A 22,859-nucleotide genomic window follows, 5' to 3' on the forward strand; every position below is an offset into this window, starting at 1 on the left:
TATTTTTGTTGATTTGTTTTTTGTTCCATTGTATTTGTTCTTGTTTATCTGGCAATTCACTAGAAAGGTGAATCTGCTACAGATTGGTGAATATCATTTGCAAATGTGGATATCCCATGCTATTCTAGGTTCATTTTTAAAGATACTGAGGAGTATTGGCTGCTGGAAATTGCATTCATTATTTCCCTCTAGGGTAGTACAGAGTTATTGTTGAGTACCTTTTGGGTGTAATTGTTTATCCAGATGCAAATCCATTAGATTGCAGTTCCCCCTAGCCCATATTTAATTAACTTGTGACAAAAATATCAAACTATCAAACTACAATCAAGATACACTGCATCCACATTTGGTCTATCAAAATATTCATTTCAGTTTTTAAATGATATGATTAATGTTGCTACTCTAGAAATAGTAGCATTCTTCTCTGGTTGCTTGCAGACTGGCTACTTGACAATATTTCCTAATAGCTTTCCTATTACAGATGTTTAGGAGAAGCATGGAGGTTACAGATTGCCTATTTTTTGCCTTAGAAGTTGCCCTTAAATCACTCACTCTAGTGACATGTTCATATTAGCTGCAGCTCCCAGGTTGCCAAAAAATTATTGAGTTGTTTATTCTGTTCTGTGTTATTGCTTACATAATATACCTGTTATCTAAGCATATAATCACACTTCTTCCCTAATGTAAGTATAACTCTACTAATCACACTTCTTCCCTCTGGTAATATTTTCTTCTTATTGTATTTCTATTTAATTTATTTAGCAGCCCATCACACTTTGGCTTACCTAATTAAAACAACTCCAGAAAAGTAACCACAGGGCCAACAAGGAAGCCATAGAGCCCACTTACCACCACCCATTACTCAGTTGCCTGGGGGAACAGCTAGGTTTCCAATGCCTTGTGCAAGGCTAACAGGATTGGGACAATCCAGAGGATGCTGTTCCATAGGGCAAATGCCACTGAGAAGGCACATTTTTTTTTGCTCAAACAATTACATTGCTTAATAGAGGGGTCCTGGAACATACCTTTTCAAGTAGCTTTAGTGTTGCACAAGCTTTGTTCCTGTATTTTTTCTACTCGACTTTGCTAATGCTAGACAGTCCATAGAGCAAATGATTAGCCTCTTACATATTTGCCAAGAGCCCATCTCTTGATTGTAAAACTATTTCAGCTGCTTACCAAGAAGAAAATGTAAAAAGAGGAGGGGAAAGGATGGCTTGATAAGTTATTTTTATGCTGCATATGCAGGCAAGCCTACAGAAATAGAAGAAATACATTTTTAAAAAATGTATCCCTACAGTGTTCCCCCACACACATACAATATTGTCTTAAACGTTTTATTACCACATACCAAACTGCTTTGTCTGCAGTTTGTAGAGTCTGAAGTCTAACACAGGAAGGATTTTATTGGTCTATTTTTGATATATTGCAGAAGTCAAATAGTGATTCAGTAAAAATGTTGACCTTAGGCCAGTTGCAAATGTCAGAAGTTTCTTCTAAATGAATATTCTAGACAAAGACAATTTGGGAATATAAACTGCCTCATTATAATGGGAATTGGATGAATTCCACTACTAAATGCCACTACTACTAGTTATTCAAAACAAATTTGAGACATCTTGTGATTCCACGGTATTCGCTCCATTTAATAGCTGTGCTGATATTTCTGGATTGGTTATACTTTAAGCATTTTGTTAGAGGAAACACTGGAGTTTGGAGGGGAAATGTCCTGCTTTCCTGTTCCTGCAAGAGCAAGTGTAATCATAGTTAAGGCTCAGAAAAATAATGTATGCCAAAATATAAATACAGTACAAAATACTGGGATAGAGTATCTGGAACATTTTTTCTCAAAAACACATTTGGACACTTTTCCTTTTACCTTGCTATCCTATCCCCTGGTGATTACAGTATTTATAATATAATATATAAAATAATGAAAGAAATAGAAACAGTGATTTTGCAGAACTAGAGAAGCCATAGAGAATTCTGAGGCCAAATTGACAAGGCAGGGCAAAATTTATGACTGACTAAATATTTAACCCGAATTCCTCTCCCTGTTCTCTCTTCTCGGGGGGGGGGGGGGGCGACAACTCCGCCCTCAGTGCAGGCACTCTTAAAAGTCTTCAGTAAACGCATACTTGTTGCTTCAGCAAATATGCACTGGGACGACGAGACTCCTAGCTGTAGGCTGTTCCACCGAGGGTTTCATATAACCAGCCAATAGAGTGGGAGGTGGAGTCAATGTGCAATCCCAAATGTGAGGCAATATCTGAACTCCGGACGCCCTTTGCTTTTTGCCCCCTTTATAAGGTGGGGCTTTCCTACAAGAGGGGGTGGAGTTGTAGAAAGGAGTGAGAAGGCTCTTTCCGCATCAAAGGGCGATTGTCGGCGCGCAAATACAGTAACTGAAATGTGAGTATGAGCGATACTAAAGAGGCGAGGATGGCTTAGGGATAATTCCACTCAGTTTGCAGGAGGCCCCTGACAGAGGGCTCCCGCTTTCCTGTTCATCGCAGACAGGGCGGTCTCCAAGACGAAGTGAAGAGACAACCGGGAGTGGGTTGTATTGTATTTTTTTGCAATAGGGAGATTATTCCTACTGATTATGGTTGCATCTGCGCATACGCTGGTGCAGAGCAATCCAGCATTTCCCTGTCCATAGGTGGGTTTTTTTTTTTTTCATTTGAACTGCTCCGCGCGCAGGAAGGCGGTTCTACTCTACGATTAGAAAAAAGGGAAACTTCCCCTCCCTTGCTGTGAAAAGTAGATAAGAAAGGGACGCGCTTTGTTTTCAGGTTGCTAGTTTTGGAGCGGGTATTTTTTTTTTGACGGTAGATCCGAGCGGGTGCTGTGCAAAACAACACACTTTATTCCAGTTGTCAGAGTTATTCCCATTTCCCGAGATGTGGTTTTAGGCCTGAGGTTTATAAGGCGGGGCCTGTTTCAAATCTCCTCCTCCTGATTTTTAAAGCTGCTTTCTAAACCGCGATAATGTTATATTGCCGTCGTGGCCTCCGTATCCTAGCAGTATGTGCAATTTACTGACAAATTTACTGCAATTTACTTAAATTGTTGATCCATTAGCTGCGGGGTGGGGGGAGAAGGGAGGGAGGGAGAGAGAACAGGTAGCCCTCAATTTATGACCACAATAGACCCCCAAATTGATGTTGGTAAATGAGAATGTTAAGTGAGTTTTGCCCCATTTTACAACTTTCCTTGCCAGGTTTGTTAAGTGAATCACTGCAGTAGTTGTTGGTCACATGGCTTTTTAGTGACGCTGGCTTCCCCATGGAACTTGCTTGACAGAAGGTCGCAAAAGGGGGTCTAGTGACTCTGGGACACTTGCAACCATCATAAATGTGAGTCAGTTGCATAACATCTACCATGGGGATGTTGTAAGAGTCGTAAGTGTGAAAAACTGTCCTAAGTCACTTTTTTTCAGTGATGTAACTTTCAATAGTCACTAAATTGACCGTAATAAATTGAGGACTATCTGTAATTTAAGAATAATTCAAGAAATTATTACACCAAGCTTTGCATGTTTCTATCACAAAATTCATTTTTGTGTATCAAGTGAGTGCGTAAATTGGATGCATAAATCAGATATAAGTACACTAGTGGTATTAAATAATGTAATTAATTATGCCCCAGAATAGATTATACAACCTATAATGCTTTATACAATGTCTCTGGTACAGAAATGAGTGCCCACAATTATTGAATTTGATAATAAAAATATTTTGCCTTGTTTTGTAAACTATTTTGAAAGCTTTTCTGAAACATAATATCAATTTATAGAATTAGAAGGGAGCCTGGAAGTCATCTAGGCAATTCCCAGTGCCCAATTTAATAATTGAATTAAATAAAACACAAATGGCTGATCTTGAAAAACTTATGGAAAGCTATCCTTGTACGGGAGACAACCTCAGGGAATCCAGAGTAATAGCCTACACTGGGAATCCGTGAGGGCCAGTTAGGCATACTAGTTAAGGTGCTGAACTAGAAACTGGGAGCTGACAAGTTAGGCATGAAACTAGCTGGATGTCTTTGGGCTAGTTCCTCTCTCAGCCCAACTTGGCTCATACAGTTGTGGTGAGGAAAAGGAGGTGGGAACATTATGTATGCCAACTTGAGTTTTAGAAAATAAAGATGGGACATAAAACTAATAATAATATTGAAATCCAGTGGTAAACTACTCTTATTTTTGTAAGAAACCTAATATCCATATGGGCTTGATTCTAAAGAATATGTACTTTACATAAGATACCTTGTCACAGAACCTGCATATATTACATCCTCTGCAGCTTTGCTTCAGACCTCGGATGCTTCTTAGTTCCAGTTTATTGTTTCTTCCACGCGGCTTTTCTCGTTTACTCCATTCTACTGCAATGAGCACCATTACTACTGGTACATTTATACTGCAGCAACCTCTCAACTACCGAGACGGTACCCGTCACCAGCCTGTGGATGGGGATCACAGTGAGGAGATCTATGAACCGGCAACTGGTAATCATCTGTTATAATGGTGATATTGAAGTCTTATAGAGTTAATGTTATACAGCTATATAATGTTCACCTCTTATCACGCTCATAGGAATAAAGCTGACTTGGAAGTTATATAAATGACATTTAAATCCTCTTAGAAAATTAGATAATAATCAATACAAGAAAAAATATATTGTTTTTTTGAATATTTTTATGGATGCTTTTTTATGGCAGGATTTATTAATCTGCTGATAGAAGAAATTTTTTGAGGATTCTTATTCAATATGTATAAGTAAAGTAATTGATACAAAATGTATGTTTATATAGGAATACACTTTTAGATCATTGTGATTGTTTTTAGAAAATAATTTTTAGAAAATAATTTTTTCTTTGTTTATTCTCTTACATACCATTTTAAGTATACATTCACATAATTGTTCTTCTTTACATTTATCATTCTTATATGTTTATTATTTCATTTAATAGGTTATAATGTACACTTTGGGTTGCTTTATTTGCCATCCCTTCCTCCTTTTGTAACACCAACTTATTTTCCCTTTCTTTTCTCCCTCCCTCCCTGCTCTAGTTTCTTCCTTCCTCCTCTCCTCCTTTCTTCTTCCCTTCCCTTTCTCCTACTGCTTCCTCTCCCCCCCATCCTCTCTCTTTCTCTTCCTTCCATCCTCCTCTCCTTACCTCTTTCTTCCCCCCCCCCCCCCGTCTTCCTTCCTTTCTCGCCTCCTCTCTCCCTTTCTTTTTCTATTGTTGGTGTATATTTCAAATCTCAGATTATGTTTCCTTGGGATGGTATTTTCACCAACCCAAATATAATTTAGTATCATTTCTTATTCCCTTACTTTTGCTAGTCTACCCTAGTTATGTTCCCCACCCCTTTATATCTCGCTCTTGAATATATTATTTCTTTTCTGTTTTCCCCTCCCTTTTCCATTTAATAGTTTGTCATCTGGGTACTTGATCTTCTCCCTATTTTCTTTTCTAGCTTGCTTTCTCTAGCCAATCATAAAATCTTTCCCATGTCTTGAAGTACTCCGATTTCTCTTTATCCTTTATTTTCATTGTCAACCTATTCATCTGTGCACACTCTAATATCTTTTTTATTATCTCTTCAACAGTTGGTAGTTTATTTAATTTCCAATTTGGGGCAAATACTTGCTGCTGTAATTGCATGTATAATCAAATAATTATCACCTTTCTTGAATTTCTCTGGGATAATACCTAGTAGAAATATCTCTAGTCTAAATTCAATTTCTTCTTGTAACATTTTCTTTAACCATATTCTTATTTTAGTCCAATATTTCCTTGCTTCTGCACATGTCCACCACATATGATGGTATGAACCTATTGCTTGTTGACACTTCCAACATTTTGCTGACTTCTCTTTAAACATCTTTGCTAGTTGCTAGTGCCATCTGTAAAACATTTTGTTTAAGTTTTCTTTGTAAGCTGTTGACATGGTTAATTTATAATTCCTTTCTCATAGTTGTTGCCACTTTTCTAGCTCAATCATGTGACCAAAATTTTTTGCCCAAGTTAACATTGTGTCTTTAACCACTTCTTCTAGCATAGTTCTTAATAGGTAGCTATATATTCCTTGATTATTCTTTCTTCCATTTCCATAAGTATCTTATCCAACTTCGAACTTCCTAAGTTAAAACCATACTCTCTTTTATCTTTTTCATATCTTGATTGTATTTGCAATTGTGAAAACCATCCTATATGTTTTTCTAATTCTTGTTTTTGTTTTAGTTCCCCCTTTTGGTTAAGATATCTTTGTATCTAATAATATTTTTCATACTGGTAATACTTGGATGTGTCAATGCTTCCATTGTTGAAAACCACATTGGTATTTCTAAATAATGTTTCCCTTTCACTCTTTCCCATATTGTTAATAATCCATTCCTTACATAATGTCTTTGAGAATAGCCATGTGCCCTACTTTTATCATACCACAAAAAGCATGCCAACTCCAATGTCAATAATCTTGTATTTCTCAATAAAATCCATTCTTTCATGCAAGCTAGTCCCACTGCTTGATAGTACAATTCCCAGTTTTGTAAAAACATTACATTTACTAAAATGGCAATTCTGGTGACTCTCATTTAAAAAAGACATAGAAAGTTATGTAGCAAGCTGTCCCATTTGTGCTGCCACAAAGCACAGGCAGGGGAAAAAACCCAGTCTACTGAAGCCAGTGGCTGACCCTTCAGCACTATTGAGACAGATCTCCATGGATTTCATTGTAGAATTACCTGAGAGTTCTGGAAACACAGTGATCTTGGTTGTCACAGAGTTTTTTTCAAAGCAGATTTACTTCATCCCATGCCAAAGGATCCCTATGGCCAATATTTTTTGGTCCACATATACTGCTTGCGTGGGGCCCCATGATGTATTATTTCAGAAAGAGGGGTCCAATTCACATCCAAGTTCTGGAAAGCCTTTTTGGACCTACTCAGAACCAAACAGGGACTTCGTTCTAGTCATCATCTGTAAAAAAACAACAACAACAGGGCCATGGAATGAACAAACTCAGTTCTGGAACAGTACCTGCATTGTTTTATTTAATATCAGCAAGACAACTGGACCAAGCTATTGCCTTTTCCAGAAGTGACCTGTCATAATGCAGTTCACACTAGTACAGGTTTTACCCCATTCAGAGTGGCCACAGGGCAAGAATTTAATGCCATGCCTGAGTTACCCTCACGTGAATCAGAAATCGCCTCCTTGAAACATTTGCAAACCATTTGGCCAGTGGTCCACAGAGCCTTGGATGAAGCCAAGGCTGCCTATAAAGCACAAGAGGACAAGAAACAAGTAGAATCTGAAGCTTATAAAGTGGGAGACAAATTTTACCTTTCCACAAAGTTTCTAAAATTTTTGCAGCAGGCTAAAAAGCTGGGCACTAAATACATTGGGCCTTTCCCCATCGTTCATATTATTAACCCTGTCACGGTGGAATTGCAACTCCTTAAGTCATTATGGCAAGTCCACCCCATTTTCCATTGTAGCTTGCTGAAGCCTGAAGTCACTTCTGACCTTCGTCCAGCTACTACCCCTGTTCCACTGTGCTGTGAGTTTCAGTTTCCTGCATTGCTGTACTGTGGGAGGGATTTTGTTTGCACTGCTTTAAATTGCTGTTTTTTAAGTGGGAACATTTAGTTCCTGCCTATCTCAAGCCTTTTAATAAAAGCTCCTTTTGAAACAACTTCAGTTTCAAGAGTCTTGTTTTCTTGGGAAGATTGGAGAGGCTAGACCTTACGAAATATATAATTACCAAATTTGTTGATAACAACTATAGAAGAGGCAGCAAACACAAAGGTAATATCAAGATTCAGGAGAACCTTGACAAATTGGAATGATGGTAGCTAAATCTATTTCAACAGGGATGAGTTCTATATTTGGGTACAAAAAAATCAAAGACATGAAAATAGGATGAGAGAGGTTATTTGGGACACATTACAGTGACATGCAAAAAGATGCAGATATCCTGATGGATTATAAGAAGAATGTGAATCAATAGTGTGGCAATTCTACAAAATAGAATTATTCAGGCATGTGATTTAAAAGCAATCCATGTTACACTGCATCTGGAATACTGTATCTTCTGGGCATGGCAGGCCTGCAGACAGACATACAGAAATGGGCTGTCCTGAATAATCTGTTTAAAAACCTAAAAAAAACCAAACCTAAACATGCACAGAATTGCACCCACAGGAACAAAAAGTGAATTGAGAAAAAGACTGGACTTGGAGAGAAGAGGAAACTGGAATTCAAGTATTTATTTGGATGCAAAGTTTATCTGCTGGGATTTTGTTTTCCTTTTCAAATTTTATACATTTGTCATTTTTTAATATATCTGTGGATTACAAATTATATCAAGAGGCCAAAATCAACATTGCCACAGAAGGGACCAAAAAGAGAACTCAGAACTCCCAAAACTTCTGATAGTGTTAACAATTAACCAGTGGAATGGCTTGATATCAGAAGTATGGGTGCCATATCACTGGAGGTTTTTGTGAGATTGGATAGCTATTTGTCCTAAATAAAATAGGTTCCTTCACCTCTCTTATTCTACTAGTCTAGAAGATTAACATCTAAAGATCGAAATTTCAGTTTAAATTTTATTTTTTTAAAAAATCTAAATTTTGGGATTTATAAAAATAAACTTCTAGAATTTTTTTTAAAAAAACCCTTTAATGAGGTGGCCCAGTGTTCCAACTTAGAGACAGCACAGCTGAGAAGTGACCTTGTTGTCAGGCAGTGTTCCAGCTGAAAGACAACCTGCAGCCCAACTGAGAGCCTGACAGCTGAGCAGAGGTGCAAATGGAGGCCACTTAGCAGAGGTGAAATGGAGCTAGGTGGCAGCAGACCAGTGGTTGAGAGCCTCTGAGCAGCAGCTGTGCAGAGCTAAGTGGCAGAGGAGCGGAATACCCAGAACAATGACTGAGAGCAGCGCAGTAGATCATCAGTGGCTGAAAGCAGCATGGCATACCAATTGAGCAGTGGCGGAATAGATCTGATAGCAGACTGGGGTGCCCACAGCAGCAGTTTAAAGCAGTGGGGCTGACCAACAACAGCTCAGAGCAGCATGGCATTGCAGCTGAGAAGCAGCTAAGCACCCAGAGAAGCACATCATACCTGAAAACCCCAGCAGTGGTCAGGCAACTGACAGGAAAAAGATAAATACATAACACTAGTGGACAGAGAAGAAAGGGATAAACTTTCAAGGTAGGATGTGTAAGAGCACCCCTGTTAGGACATGTTAAGCTCTTATATACCTACCTTGAAAGTTTATCCCTTTCTTCTCTGTCAAACTTGTGTCATCATGGCAGTGTCACATGACGTATTGGGACTTTTTCCCTCTTCGCTAAACCGGATGGGGGTGTAGCCAGCGTGTGATGCATCAGGCCCTTGGGCTGGGAGTTTGACAGCCCTTTCCTAGAAAAAAGCCTGAGATTACCAACATAAAAGAAGTCATAACATTTCATAAAGGACCAAGAGCTATTGTAAATTCTTAAAAATACTGAAGTTTTCTTAAAATGAGCAGCCAACCTTGTCTTCCAGCTCCACTGCACATGTGGGATGAGCCCACCCATGATGAACAGTGAACAGAAAGGGTGGGGAGCCTCCATCCCCAAGAGGCAGCCAGACTCTGCAGCCCATGCAGCACAGGTGCATCCAAGTGCTGTGACCATCAAGCCGACCATCCAAGCAACAGATGGAAGCAGTGAGGGACACATGTCCCAGCTGTAGCAGGCCTGGGCAAGCAAAGACAGATGGGATCACAGTGAGGCAGCCCATCTGGTTGCCGTCACTGCCACGCCATGGCCCCTGTGCACTTGGCCCTCGTTGTCCAACCTTGTCCTCCAGCGAGCCTGCCCCTCCCTTCCCTTTCCAGGGCGCCGGCCAAGGGATCGGAAGACTATACCAAAATTAAACACAATCCAGAGCAAACAGGTTTAACAGCTTAAAAAATGACCTCACAAAAAGAACAAAACTGCTCCGCCCACATTGGACACAATCGAGAACAAACGGCTTCCAATAAAGTGACCCTAGATAGCCATGTTTTACCAAAAATAAGACTGGGTCTTATATTTTGGGGGGAAGTGCGTGCCAGCCAGCTGATCGTCGTGCGTGCATGCATGCCAGTAACTGGAAGACGAGCTGGCTGGCGCACCAGTCTGCACCGAAAACTAGAAATTTGTTTTTCGGCATGCATATGTCCCCTGGGCAGCTCCTCTTCTGGTTTGTGGCCCTGATGAGCACGCATGCGAGCAAGCACACACAACTGTGGAGAATGCACACACGAGTGCAAAGCACGTGCACACTCCCTTTTTGGCACCTGGTGCTGAAAAAGTTTGCCATCTCTGCCTACATGATAGGCTCAAGATCCAGATGGATCTTGACAGACTTGAAGAATGGGCAGTATCCAACAACATGAAATTTAATCTGGAGAAAAGCAAGGTTTGACACTTAGGCAGGAGAAAACCAAAGTTGCAAGTACTGAGTAGTTCAGTGTTGGTGAACCTTTTCGACAGTGCCAAAGTGACAGCGCGTGCACACGTGGGGGAGCGTCGGAAACCGGAAGAGCAGCTCCATGGTGCGCGTGCATGCACATGCCAGGAAGCTGAGGTTCTGGTTTCTGGTGCACAAATGTGCACCGGCTACCTGGTCTTCTGGTTGCTGGCGCACATGAAGACCAGCTGGCCAGCATGTATGCATGCAAAGGAAATGAGAAGCTCAGCTTCCCAGTGTGCACATGGACGCCGGGGAGCTGCTCTTCTGGTTTCCAGCACTTCCGCGCACACGTAGACCAGCTGACCAGCATGCATGAGCACACTGGAACTGGAAGAGCAACGGGCGACAGCTGTTGTGTCTGGGGAGATGGCTCTGTGTGCCACTTCCAGCACATGTGCCATAGGTTCGCTATCATGGGATTAGGTGAAACCTGGCTCAAAAACAGTAACTGAGAGGAAGCCTGGAGTCCTTGTGGACAATCATTTAAATATGAGCCAGCATTATGCGGCAGGAACCAAATAAGATAATACAATCCTTGGTTGTATAAACAAAGCGATAGAATTAAAATCACATAAGGTATTAGTACTGATTTATAAAGTCATAGTAAGGCCACACCTGGAATACTGCATCCAGTTTTGGTCACCATATTACAAAAAAGATATTGAGACTTTGGAAAAAGTGCAGAGAAAAGCAACTAAGATGATTAAAGGTCTGGAGACTAAAACATATAAAGAGCAGATAGAATTGCAGGATTTGGGTTTGGCTAGCTAGTCTATTGAAAAGAAAGATTAGGGGTGACATGATAGTATTCCAATATTTGAGGGGCTGCCACTAAGGGTCAACTTCTTTTCCAAAACACAAGGCAAGATAAGAAACAATGGATGGAAACTTTTGGGACCTTTTGTCCACATATTGTTCAGGCATCACATTATATCCAAAATTCTTTGCCCACTGAATCTACGTTTTACATGTTCATTTTCTAAGTTCATTTTCAATAACATTCTATAAATCTTAGCAATAATATGTTCATCGTTATCTCATAATGAACGTTCCAATTAATTTTTAACAAAATCAAAACCATAGCACTTTTTATCCAATGTAAACCTTTCTTTCAGTTGCTGGTAAGTAAACCAATGGCAAGTATAACCTCCTGATTCAAGTTCTTCCCTTGGCTTTAATATGGGTCATCAGAATTGAAAGATAAAATTTTATCATACATCAGCCAAACTGGCTTCAGCACCATTTCTTTTCTAAAAAAGGCTTCCTGTGGCGACACCTAGAGAGGCAACTTTATAGAGTGTCTTGTTTTATATTTATTCCAAACTCTTAGTGTGGCACCTGTAACAAAATGGTTATTACAATCAACATTAGCTTTACTTTTGTCATACCATAAGTAGCTGTGCCATTCAAACCTTAGTGCATGTCCCTCTAATTCAAATAACCTTTTGTTTTGTAAACTCATCCATTCTTTTGCTCAGGTCAAGCAACACGCATCAAAATACAATTTCATATCTGGTAGGCCCAGCCACCCTCTTTCCTTGGCATTTTGCAATAGCTTATATCTAATTCTTGGTTTTTTTCCCTTGCCACATAAACTTAGAAATATCCTTCCGCCATTGTTTAAAGCGATAAAGCAAAAAAATTTGGAGTATGATTCACACTCTAATACAGATAGAAAATCCTGAAAATGCAGATAGAAATGAAACCAGAACTTTTCCTTTTGGGACTAATGGAAAAAGAACTGTGGAAAAAAAATGGCACTTTGTTAATATACATATTGACAGCAGCAAGATTATTATATGTACAAAAATGGGAAAACACCTTCATACCAACCATGAGAATGGTTGCGGAAGTTGATGGATTTGGCTGAAATGGCAAAACTGACTAAAAGACAAGAATATAAATACTTTTGTTTCCACATGGAAACCACTTCTGAATTTCGTGCTTGATGTGGAAAAGAATGTAACGTTGACTTTGGGTTTTTACAGATTAAACAGATAGATCTTTATAGAAATTACTTGTTAATATGGAAAAACAAAAAGTTGTGACTTGAAGTTTTATTTTACTGCATCAGAGAGTCGGAAGTCAATTCTTTTTCTTTTCTTTTTCCTATTCTTTCCCACTTCCCTTTACTCTTCCCCTCCTTCCTTAAATATTATTTTATAATACTTAATAATTTAATTAAAATGTGGATTTGTTAAAATTGTGGCAAAAGGTGCTGTAATATTGAATTGCTATTTATTATCAAGTCATTTTCACTTCTTAATAAGTAGCTTAATAGATGGTATTAATAAGCATTGCCAAGTAAGCATTGTCGATAGATTTTGGCAAACTGAACCGCCTTTTTTCTTCTTCAGGCAGAGTAATTGGGAACTTACCCTTCTCTGGTGAGAAGGAGGTAGATCTGGCTGTAAAGAGTGGACATGCTGCTTTCAAAATATGGAGTCAGAAATCAGGCATGGAACGGAGCAGCATTCTGCTGGAGGCAGCCCGAATTATCCGGGTATGTGATATAAAAGCAATAATGTAAGGTTGTGTTGGCAGGTTTATTAGTTTTGGGGGTACCCCGACTTTATGGAACCTGGGAAATATCAAGTGGATAGGATAAATGTTGATTCCCAGGAATCTGGGTGATTTTAGTCAAGATTGCTGTTTTGTCACTTTTGACATGGAAGAAAAATATGTAAGCCTCAGGCTGCATACAGATCATAGATTGATTTAAAGAAACAGGTCAAATCCTATCTCCACATTATCTGTTAATTTCAGTACTCTAGTTTTTCCTTAAGCAACTGTACATTATAAGAAATGAAGAGTTCAGATAGAAAATCTGCTGTTTTGTAAAGTTCAGAAACCTACAATTTAAAGAACAATGTTTGCATGTCTGAGAATCCATAAACAATTCATTAAAAGTCTCTTGTTGTAAGGTTCTGCCTCTCCCTCCTGCTCAAGAAAGCAGGGACTCTCAAAACTTTAGCATTTCAAAAGGAAATGTTGTATTGAAAGGAAGTGAATGGAAGACAATGCAATGAGTTCCCCTCAGGCAATTCCATTAGGATAAAGTAGTTAACTCCTTTCAGTTTGATGTTTAACAGATTAAGAGTTGGAAGGATGGGAAATGACTTTATAGATCATTTAGTCCAACAACACAGCACACATCCCTCAAGCAGGAGGTCCTACACAGTTTCTGACAAATGGCAGTCCAATCTCTTCTTGAAAGTCTCAAGTGATAAAGCTCCCCCAACTTCCAAAGGCAAGCTGTTCCATTGGTTGATTGTTCTCATTGTTAGAAAGTTCCTTCTTATTTCTAGGTTGAATCTCTCCTTGGTCAGTTTCCATCCATTATTCCTTGTCTGGCCTTTAGGTGCTTTAGAAAGTAGCTTGACCCCTTACTCTCTCTAGCAGCCCTTCAGATATTGGAACACTGATATCATGTCTCTCCTGGTCCTTCTCTTTATTAGACTAGCCATGCTCAATTTCTGTAACCGTTCTTCATATGTTTTAGTTTCCAGTCCCCTAATCAATTTGGTTGCTCTCCTCTGCACTTTTTCTAGAGTGGTAACCAAAAATTGATGCAGTACTCTGGGTGTGGTCTTACTAGGGCTTTATAGAGTGGTATTAGTATCTCACTTGATCTTGATTGTATCCCTCTATTAATGCAATTTAGGATTGCATTGGGTTTTTTGGCTGCTGCTGCACACTGCTGGCTCGTATTTAGCTGGTTGTTCACTAAGACTCCAGGGATCCCTCTCACAGTCACTGCTATTAAGCCTGGTTTCACCCAGTTTATATGTGTACTTTTGGTTTTTCTTACCTAAGTATAGGACTTTACTTTTCTCTATGTTTGTAGAATTTTAAAAAAAAAGAATTCTAGAGACGAGGTTCGGGGTAGAAGAATAAAGTTCCCTTTTATTATCCAAAAATCAGAGTTAATTTGAAAACGGTTTGCAAAGCGTTGGTGGGTCTCACCCTGACTTCACCTGAGTCACAAAGGAGAGCCACACCAAATTCGAAAGTGAAACAGCAGTTATACCCTCCCTAACTCCTCCTACTCCTGGTCAGCTAGCCTGACGAGGGTGGTTACAGACCAATCAGAGACAATAATTACCCTATCTTTTACCTTATTTGGGAATACAATTTTTAACCAATTAGCCCTTGGCATCCTTCTGGCCAATCAAGCAATCACATTTTTCCCGCTCAATTCATAGCCACTCCTCTTACAGTTCATTGTTCTCCTCTCAAGTATTTACATATTCCTTCTCTCCGCCATTACCACATGGTATAGCTCCCCCTAGGGGACTATTTCAGTAAAATATAAACACTTCATATTATTTTATTACTCCAATTCCCCCATTTCTTATTTGGTGATTTGTTTAATATTTTCTTTTATTTCTTTCAATCTTTCTTTCTCAGTTTCAGTATTTTTCATAGGGTGTAGAGTGTCCATACTTTCCAACAGGTGTATTTGGTTACCAATTTCTTTTAGTACCATCATTGTTTTCTCTGTTTGTTGGGCCTGCATAATACTTTTCACAGTTGTGATTACTAAGTTTCTTATTACCGGGATTAGACATGGCAACAACATTAATCCAATAAAAATTACACCAACCATAAATAAGGCTTGCTTCCAGTTTCTGAAAATGTCCCCTAGGAACCCTCCTTCATCTAACAGGCCAGTCCAGGTTTGTGAACCACATTTTCGGAATGCTATCATATCCATTGCTCTACATACATCTAATGAAAGCTCCCATTTTTCTTCTTTGGTGACCACCGTATGATTAAGATATTTTAGTAATGCTGCCCCAGGTTGTCCACTAATAATTCCCAATCCAACCCACAGGGTCACATTATACCTTGTGAGTAGGCCTGGGTTATGGCAAGTAATGCTCTGTTCTTTCTTTTTCCATGGGGGTTTAAGGGATAGGCTGGTTGATGACTCCGAGCAGGTTCCCACAATACTTTACACAACCCCTTCCTGGTTGTAAATACTGACTCCTAGTATTATCACATAGAAAGTGGAGATTCTCAGTGCCTTCCCCTTCCGTGCCACAACCACTGAACCACAAGGCCTTCCCTATCCAATAGCACCTTGGGTCTCCCCTGGTTGCATTTTCACACATCTGGGTGATTCCACTCATCCACTCTCTACTTTGATTTTTACAAGTCCAAGCTGGATCTCTCTGAGTTTGCCTTGGTGTTACCTCCAGAGTCAGATTACATCCATATTGGGCAGTTTTCCAGTATTGGAACTCTCCCTTTCGATGTCCCCCACTTTTCAAACAGATCACCATACCAACGGCTCTATTCTTTCTCTGCAGGGAGCGTCTCCTAATAGCCGAAGCAGTCAGCATCCACGAGGGGATAGGAGGAAATTCGAAAGAACTTGGGGAGACCACTAAAGAGCTTGTGTTTAAATAGTCTTTCTCCTCCCACATTGTACAAGTATATCTTCCTATAGTCTCTCGGTTTATTTGCAAATATAGAGTGGTTTGACACTTACCCCCTCTCTTTTGTGTTACCACTATCCAACTTTCCTCCTGACCTACTTGTTGCCAGTTTGGTTGTAACTTAGATTCATACCACCAAATTTTGGGTTCAAAGATCCAATTCATGGGAAAACACTCACTCTCCTTGTCATTATAACACCGAATTTGTGTCCAAGTTCCATCAGGTTCAAAGATTCTAGGCGGTTCAATCCATAATTCTCCCCCAACCGCCACTAGGGTTATATTCAAAAGGATATAAGTCACTGGGGTTTTTTTTTGTTTTGTTTTTTTTAACACCAGTTTCAACGGTTCTTTTTGAAGGGCTTTCCATGTTTCCGACTCCTCCAAGTTGGCTCTCTTCGCTCTGGTGTAGTGGGTCCAGCCTTTTTCTTTTGTCCGGATGGCAGTGTCTGTGGTCAGCAACACCAGTAATGGTCCATCCCACTTTGGCTTTAGGGAATCGTCCTTCCAAGTCTTTATCCACACCTGGTCTCCCACTTCAATGGAATGTACTTTGAAGCTCAATGGAGGAGTCTGTATTAAATAGCCCGCTTTTCTGAAAGAATCAAAAGTCTGGGACAGTATTTGCAAGTATTGTATCAACCCTTTGTCTTTACTAGGTAAATTCCCCATTCGTATCCCAGCATTCCTTAGTGGCATTCCAAATAATATTTCATAAGGTGAGACTCCCACATCCCTCCTGGGTTGTGTTTTTATCCTAAACAGGGCTATTGGCAAAGTTTTCATCCAATTCATTCCTGTCTCCAAATACAACTTTGTCAGCATTACTTTAATTTTTCCATTCATATTCTCCACCTTTCCACTAGAGGGCGGATGCCACGGGCTATGCAGGTCCCACTTAATTCCCAATATATTAGCAATTCCTTGAGTAATCTTCCCCGTAAAATGTCTTCCCTGATCACTATCGATTCTCTGAACCACTCCATATCTTGGTATAATATGCTCTAAGATTAATCTGACAACAGTTCTAGCAGTTTCATCAAAACATGGGTAGGCTTCCACCCACCCCGTTAAATGATCTATAATAACCAACAAATATTTATATCTTCCCACCTGTGGCATTTCAGTAAAGTCTATTTGTATATTTTGAAAAGGATAAAGCGCTAAAGGCCTCCCTCCTCTTTGTTTTTCCCTTAATTGGTTTTGATTTACCCTCTGACAAATTATACATTTTTGGGCCACTTGTTGCGCGGCAGTATAAACTTTTATTCCTGCATACTTCTTTAGTACTTCATCAATCAAAGCCTGAGTTCCCCAATGGCTCCCCTCATGTAATCTCTCAAAGATTTGTCTCATTAGGAGGTAATTGAGGATTTGTCTCCCATCTGGTAACCACCATTTCCCCTCTTCATCCTTCTTTCCCCCCATTTGTTTAATTTTATTCTCCTCCTTCTCATTAAAAATTGGTATTTCTTTCACTTCATACACATGGGGAATCATAACTTTGATCTGTTCAATGACTTCATTCATGCCTGCTTCTTTAGCCTCCTGGTCTGCCAGCCTATTTCCCTGTTTCTCTATTTCATCCCCTCTTTGATGTGCCCTTAAATGCACCACTGCAACTCTATGTGGCAATACAAGGGCTGATAATACTTCTTCTATTAATTGTTGATGGATCAGGTCTTTCCCTTGGCTTGTCACATACCCCCTTTCCTTCCAGATTTTCCCAAAGGTTTGCACCACTCCAAAGGCGTACTTAGAGTCGGTGTAAATCGTTAAATTTGATTTTCCCCCCAATATGAGAGCTCTTTTCAAGGCATATAATTCAGCTGCCTGTGCAGACCAATGGTTTGGCAACCTCCCCCCTTCCAAAAGAGCCCACGTGCCCTCCTGAATTATAGCGTACCCATTTTGCCTTTCCCTTCCACCACTCGTGAAGAACCATCAATGTACCATCTTTCTCCCTTTTCCAAAGGGGTATCCTGTAAATCCGGCCTAATTTTTGTTTCTAAATCCACTATTTCACTACACCAATGTTCAATTTCTTCACCTCCTGATGAATTAGTTTTATTGAGGAACTGTGCTGGATTCAATGCCGAGTCCGTTGTTAGAACTAGGTCAGCATGATCCAGCAACATACCCTCATATTTCAACAACCTTGAATCAGTCAACCACCTCCCAGCTTTCTGTCTCAACAGTGTTCTCACTTGGTGTGGGCTGCTTACAATTAGCGCCCCTCCCATTGTGATTTTCTCACTCTTATACTGTTTCTGGCTCACTACTACACTATTGGGTTTCAATTTTATTTTTAGAGGCTCTATCTCTAATCCACCTCTATTTCCTGGTTGCACCCAAACTAAAGGATCAATCTTTTGTTCTTTCTCTTCTGTTAGAACATAAACTGTTTCACTTTTATTAAAGCTTATTGTAATTCCCAAGGCAGACATCAAATCTCTTCCCATGATGTTAATTCCTGCTTCAGGCACATACAATAATTTTAGAGTCCGGATTTCATTTTTCCCATATCTTATTTTCACTGGTTCTAACTGCTTCACATTAAAAGCTTCCCCTTTTACCCCACTAACTTTGATATATATTTTTTGGGGGGTCTGATTATCAATTTTACCTTCCCCTGGCATCACACACACAGAGGTGCGAGATGCTCCGGTGTCCACTAAGAAGGTATATTCCTGGGTTCCCACCTCCAGATTTATCAAGGGCTCCTGGCGGGAACTCCTAATGAAGGGCCCCTGACTTCCCTAATATATATCTTCATCTTCCTCCATCAATCGGTTAATTTGTTCCTCCCCGGCCAGAGCAGGACATTCTGTCTTAAAATGTCCTGTCTTGCCACAATGGAAGCAAGTTACTCTCTCTCCTATCATTCCTCCTCTGGTTATTCCGCCCCTGCTTCTCATTCCTGGTCTTCCTCTAAACCCAACACTTCCTCTTCCTCTCTTCTCTCTCTGTTTCTCTCATCCTCTATCTCTTTGTTTCTGTTCACTTTCTTTTTCTTTCTTTTCCATTCTTCTCTCTCATCTAGGCTGTGATGAGTTCTCAGATGCCTTGTGGTCAGTTGAGTAATATCCCTTCCCCCTACAGCTGCAGTGAGGAGAAGTCTTTATTATGTAAAGTGAGCTCGCCGGGCCATCTTAATGGCCCATTAGCTGGGGGTGGGCAGAAAGCTATAGGCAACAATTCTGTCCTCTGTCTCTTTCTGTCTCTTTCACTCTTTTTCTTTCTCCCTCTCTCCCACTCTTTTATCACTTTCTCGTTACTCTCTACTGTCCAACCTGTCCCCATACTTATCTTTGATTAATCATGTTTGCAATAACTCACCTACTTCCCTAAATAGGCGCAATTCCCTCACCGGAGCTTTCGTTCACTCAAACACATACATACACTCTCTCCCCACCTCTCCTATTTTCCTCCAAAGAATGACTCAGGGGGAAAAGAGGGGGGGGGATTCACGCAGGCGATCACAGGTCTTTGGATCTCTTCAGTTATCACTTTCGGGGACATATACATTCATACTGCAATCATGCTTGCTCATGCCAACCAATCATTATAATTATTTCGGGAAGCTTTTTCACAAGCCACCAAGCTTCATTTTATTTATTAGAGGATCTCACCCTCCTTTCAGGTTTGGAAATGATAACGCACAAGCATACATGCATATACCATTAAACAATCTTGCAGCTTACTGTTTCTTTATAGTACATTCATATCAACTTTTACCATGACATACATTTGCACTGCAATCAGGCTGCTTGTTTAGATTAATTTCACATACAAAAATATCCCATTTCATTCTTCTTTCATACAAAGCAGTTATTATAATTATTTCAGGGAGCTGTACATAAGCCAATGAGCTCCATTTTCTATTATTAAGAAATCTCAACTTCCCTCCAGGTCTGAAAATGATTACACACACACATGCACACATACCATGAAACAACACTTTCAGGCCTGGGGGAGGTCCTGTCACTTTAAATCTTCAAATTTCTTTCCTTGGAGAACTTATGGCTCATTCTCCAAGCAGCGGAGAAACTCAGAGAGAGCAGTTTAAATCCTAACTACTCTCCCCTCCCCCACAGCTTCAAGCCCAAGCTTATTTATTTATTTAGCTAACTGGTCAAACATATCACCATCAATTCCATTCAATTCTACATGTTATTAGATGCACACCTAAGAATTTTTTTAACAGACATTACATCAAATTAATCAAGTCCAATTACCTAGGTCTTCCCATTCAGTCAGGCTTTACCTTATTATCTGCTAACTTTCTTACTTTTGCTCGAAGTTACACCCGTTGTTCTATCTCTTTAAGCACTATTTCGTTAATACCTGTCTCTGCCCTGTGATGTTCCGTTTCTATCTTGATCTCCCAGCAGCGCTGGCATAATTTTAAAGGTCAAGATTTATAGAGACAATGTATAGGGATGTTTGTCCACACATTGCTTGGCCAGGGTTCTAGATTGGACCTCCCAGCTGAGCGCTGGCATAGTTTTAAAGGTCCAAACTCTTAGCTCTCCCAGCAGAACGCTGGCATAGTTTTAAAGAGCAAGATATATAGATATTTTATTAACTCATCATTTGCATCTGGGTGGGGCTCGAACTCTACTTTTCTTTTAAAAGACAACTATTAACAGCTTTCTAACATGTCCCTGTGGACTTCTTAATCGCTTTGGGGAAGAAACTCAGGTAGAACTTCTCTTCAGTTCACCTGATGGTGGCCAGTTCCTGAGTTTGTTACAACTTGATGGACTAAGCTTACAACCCTAGGATCCAGAGTTCCCTCTGGGGGCCATCCTACACCAAAAGTGGGCCATTCTGACTCACAAAATATTTTTAAATTAGCCTGGGTTGATGGGGGGGTCTCCATAATCCCCATTATATGCCTTCTTAAAATTCTTCAACATACACTGGAGGGGTGTTCTCAGGACACTACCTCCTCCTCCCTGTTTACATAAACCTTTTGTGCTTCTCTTAACAGAACCTTCATAGCTTCCGTGGTCCAATTTTCCCTCTTCTGTAATTTCTTAGCAATATCCTGCCAGGCTTTGGTAACAAACTGGATTTTCACCAATTGGATATTTAGAGCATTGTCCGGATCCACCCCAGCATATTTCCGCATTCCGTCCTTAAGACGCTGCAAATATGTTGCCGGGTCCTCATCTTTCCCTTGATTTATATTTACTGCTTTGGTCATGTTTTGTGCTTGTGGAATAGCTTCTTTCATTCCTTTTATGATTATTGATCTCAAATCCATCATATTCTGTCTTCCCTCTGCATCGTTATTATTCCAATTTGGCCTTACTAATGGGTATTTAATGTCCCCTCTGATTTCTATTTGTATATTTTTAGATTTGGCTATCAAAATTCTTTCCGAAGGCCAAAGATCTGGGTTCCACAATAAAGCATAATCTAACTCATTGTCTAAACTCTTACATTGCTTTTGTTTCACGTAATCATACAGATTACGGCATTGAAAGTAATTTTACAGCGCCATCTCGTGGCCACTCAACATCATTTTTCCACTATATAAAACAACAAAAATTAACCATATCTTCTTTGTTCAACCCCAACCTCAAAATCTCTCGGTTATAGGGCGGGGATCCCCATCCAGCCAATATTCTGCCCAAAGGGCCATTCGGGTTGATTTTCAGTTTGGGGTTTTTCTGGATCCTTTTAACACACTTTTTCCCTGACTCAGTCGACTTTGTATTACCCCCCATCTCTCTTATGGGTAGGTAGCCTTCCCTTCAGTATGTGCTCCTGTGTCCCTCCCAGCAATTCCTTTCAATTCCACACGTCACCGTCTCCGGATATTCACAATATCCCCATCACTCACTCCGTCCTGCGAATCTCCCGAGATTCCTCAAAAGGACTTCCACCCGGCCCCTTTGCTAGTTCTCACATCCACACACTCCCTGACCGCCCTGGATCTTGTGTTCTGGTGTCTTTACCAGGTACTCACTCAGGGTTCTGTGCACAGATGTTTCCCGGTCGATCTCCAAGCCGTCTCTTCCTCTTTATTCAACCTCTTTCCCTTTATTCAACCCCTTTCCCTTTATTCAACCCCCCCTACTGCTCGTCTATCGCACAATTTTTACGGGCTTCCAAGAGCTGCGCAGTCCTCTGGGTGATTCTTCTCCTTTCAAAAAGGAAAGGGGTGCACCTGAGGAGAATCCCTCAGAGTTCCAGCGCAGATTGGATCCCGGACGAGCCCCCAATTTGTTTGTAGAATTTTAAAAAAAAAGAATTCTAGAGACGAGGTTCGGGGTAGAAGAATAAAGTTCCCTTTTATTATCCAAAAATCAGAGTTAATTTGAAAACGGTTTGCAAAGCGTTGGTGGGTCTCACCCTGACTTCACCTGAGTCACAAGGAGAGCCACACCAAATTCGAAAGTGAAACAGCAGTTATACCCTCCCTAACTCCTCCTACTCCTGGTCAGCTAGCCTGATGAGGGTGGTTACAGACCAATCAGAGACAATAATTACCCTATCTTTTACCTTATTTGGGAATACAATTTTTAACCAATTAGCCCTTGGCATCCTTCTGGCCAATCAAGCAATCACATTTTTCCCGCTCAATTCATAGCCACTCCTCTTACAGTTCATTGTTCTCCTCTCAAGTATTTACATATTCCTTCTCTCCGCCATTACCACATGGTATAGCTCCCCCTAGGGGACTATTTCAGTAAAATATAAACACTTATATTATTTTATTACTCCATCTACATTGAATTTCATTTTGTTAGATAGGGCCGAGTGTTCAAGTCTCAAGATTCTTCTAGATCTTGAGCCTATCTTCTAGGGTGTTAGCTATTCCTGCCAGTATCATCTGCAAATTTGGTAAGTTCCCCTTCTATTCACTTATCTAAGTCATATATG

The 22,859-nt window shown here is 40.1% G+C and overlaps 1 protein-coding gene across 1 annotated transcript in view; it reads left to right on the forward strand.

Moving 5' to 3' along the window:
- The first annotated feature begins 2,304 nt into the window (after positions 1-2,304).
- Positions 2,305-22,859, forward strand: part of ALDH9A1 (aldehyde dehydrogenase 9 family member A1) — a 55,336-nt gene continuing 34,781 nt past the window's right edge. The window contains 3 exon segments of the mRNA XM_032226460.1: positions 2,305-2,412; positions 4,305-4,506; positions 12,876-13,021. Coding sequence (XP_032082351.1) covers positions 4,323-4,506; positions 12,876-13,021 — 330 coding nt within the window. The 5' untranslated portion in view covers positions 2,305-2,412; positions 4,305-4,322.

The sequence above is a fragment of the Thamnophis elegans genome, chromosome 11, assembly GCF_009769535.1.
Source record: "Thamnophis elegans isolate rThaEle1 chromosome 11, rThaEle1.pri, whole genome shotgun sequence".
Taxonomy (NCBI): domain Eukaryota; kingdom Metazoa; phylum Chordata; class Lepidosauria; order Squamata; family Colubridae; genus Thamnophis; species Thamnophis elegans.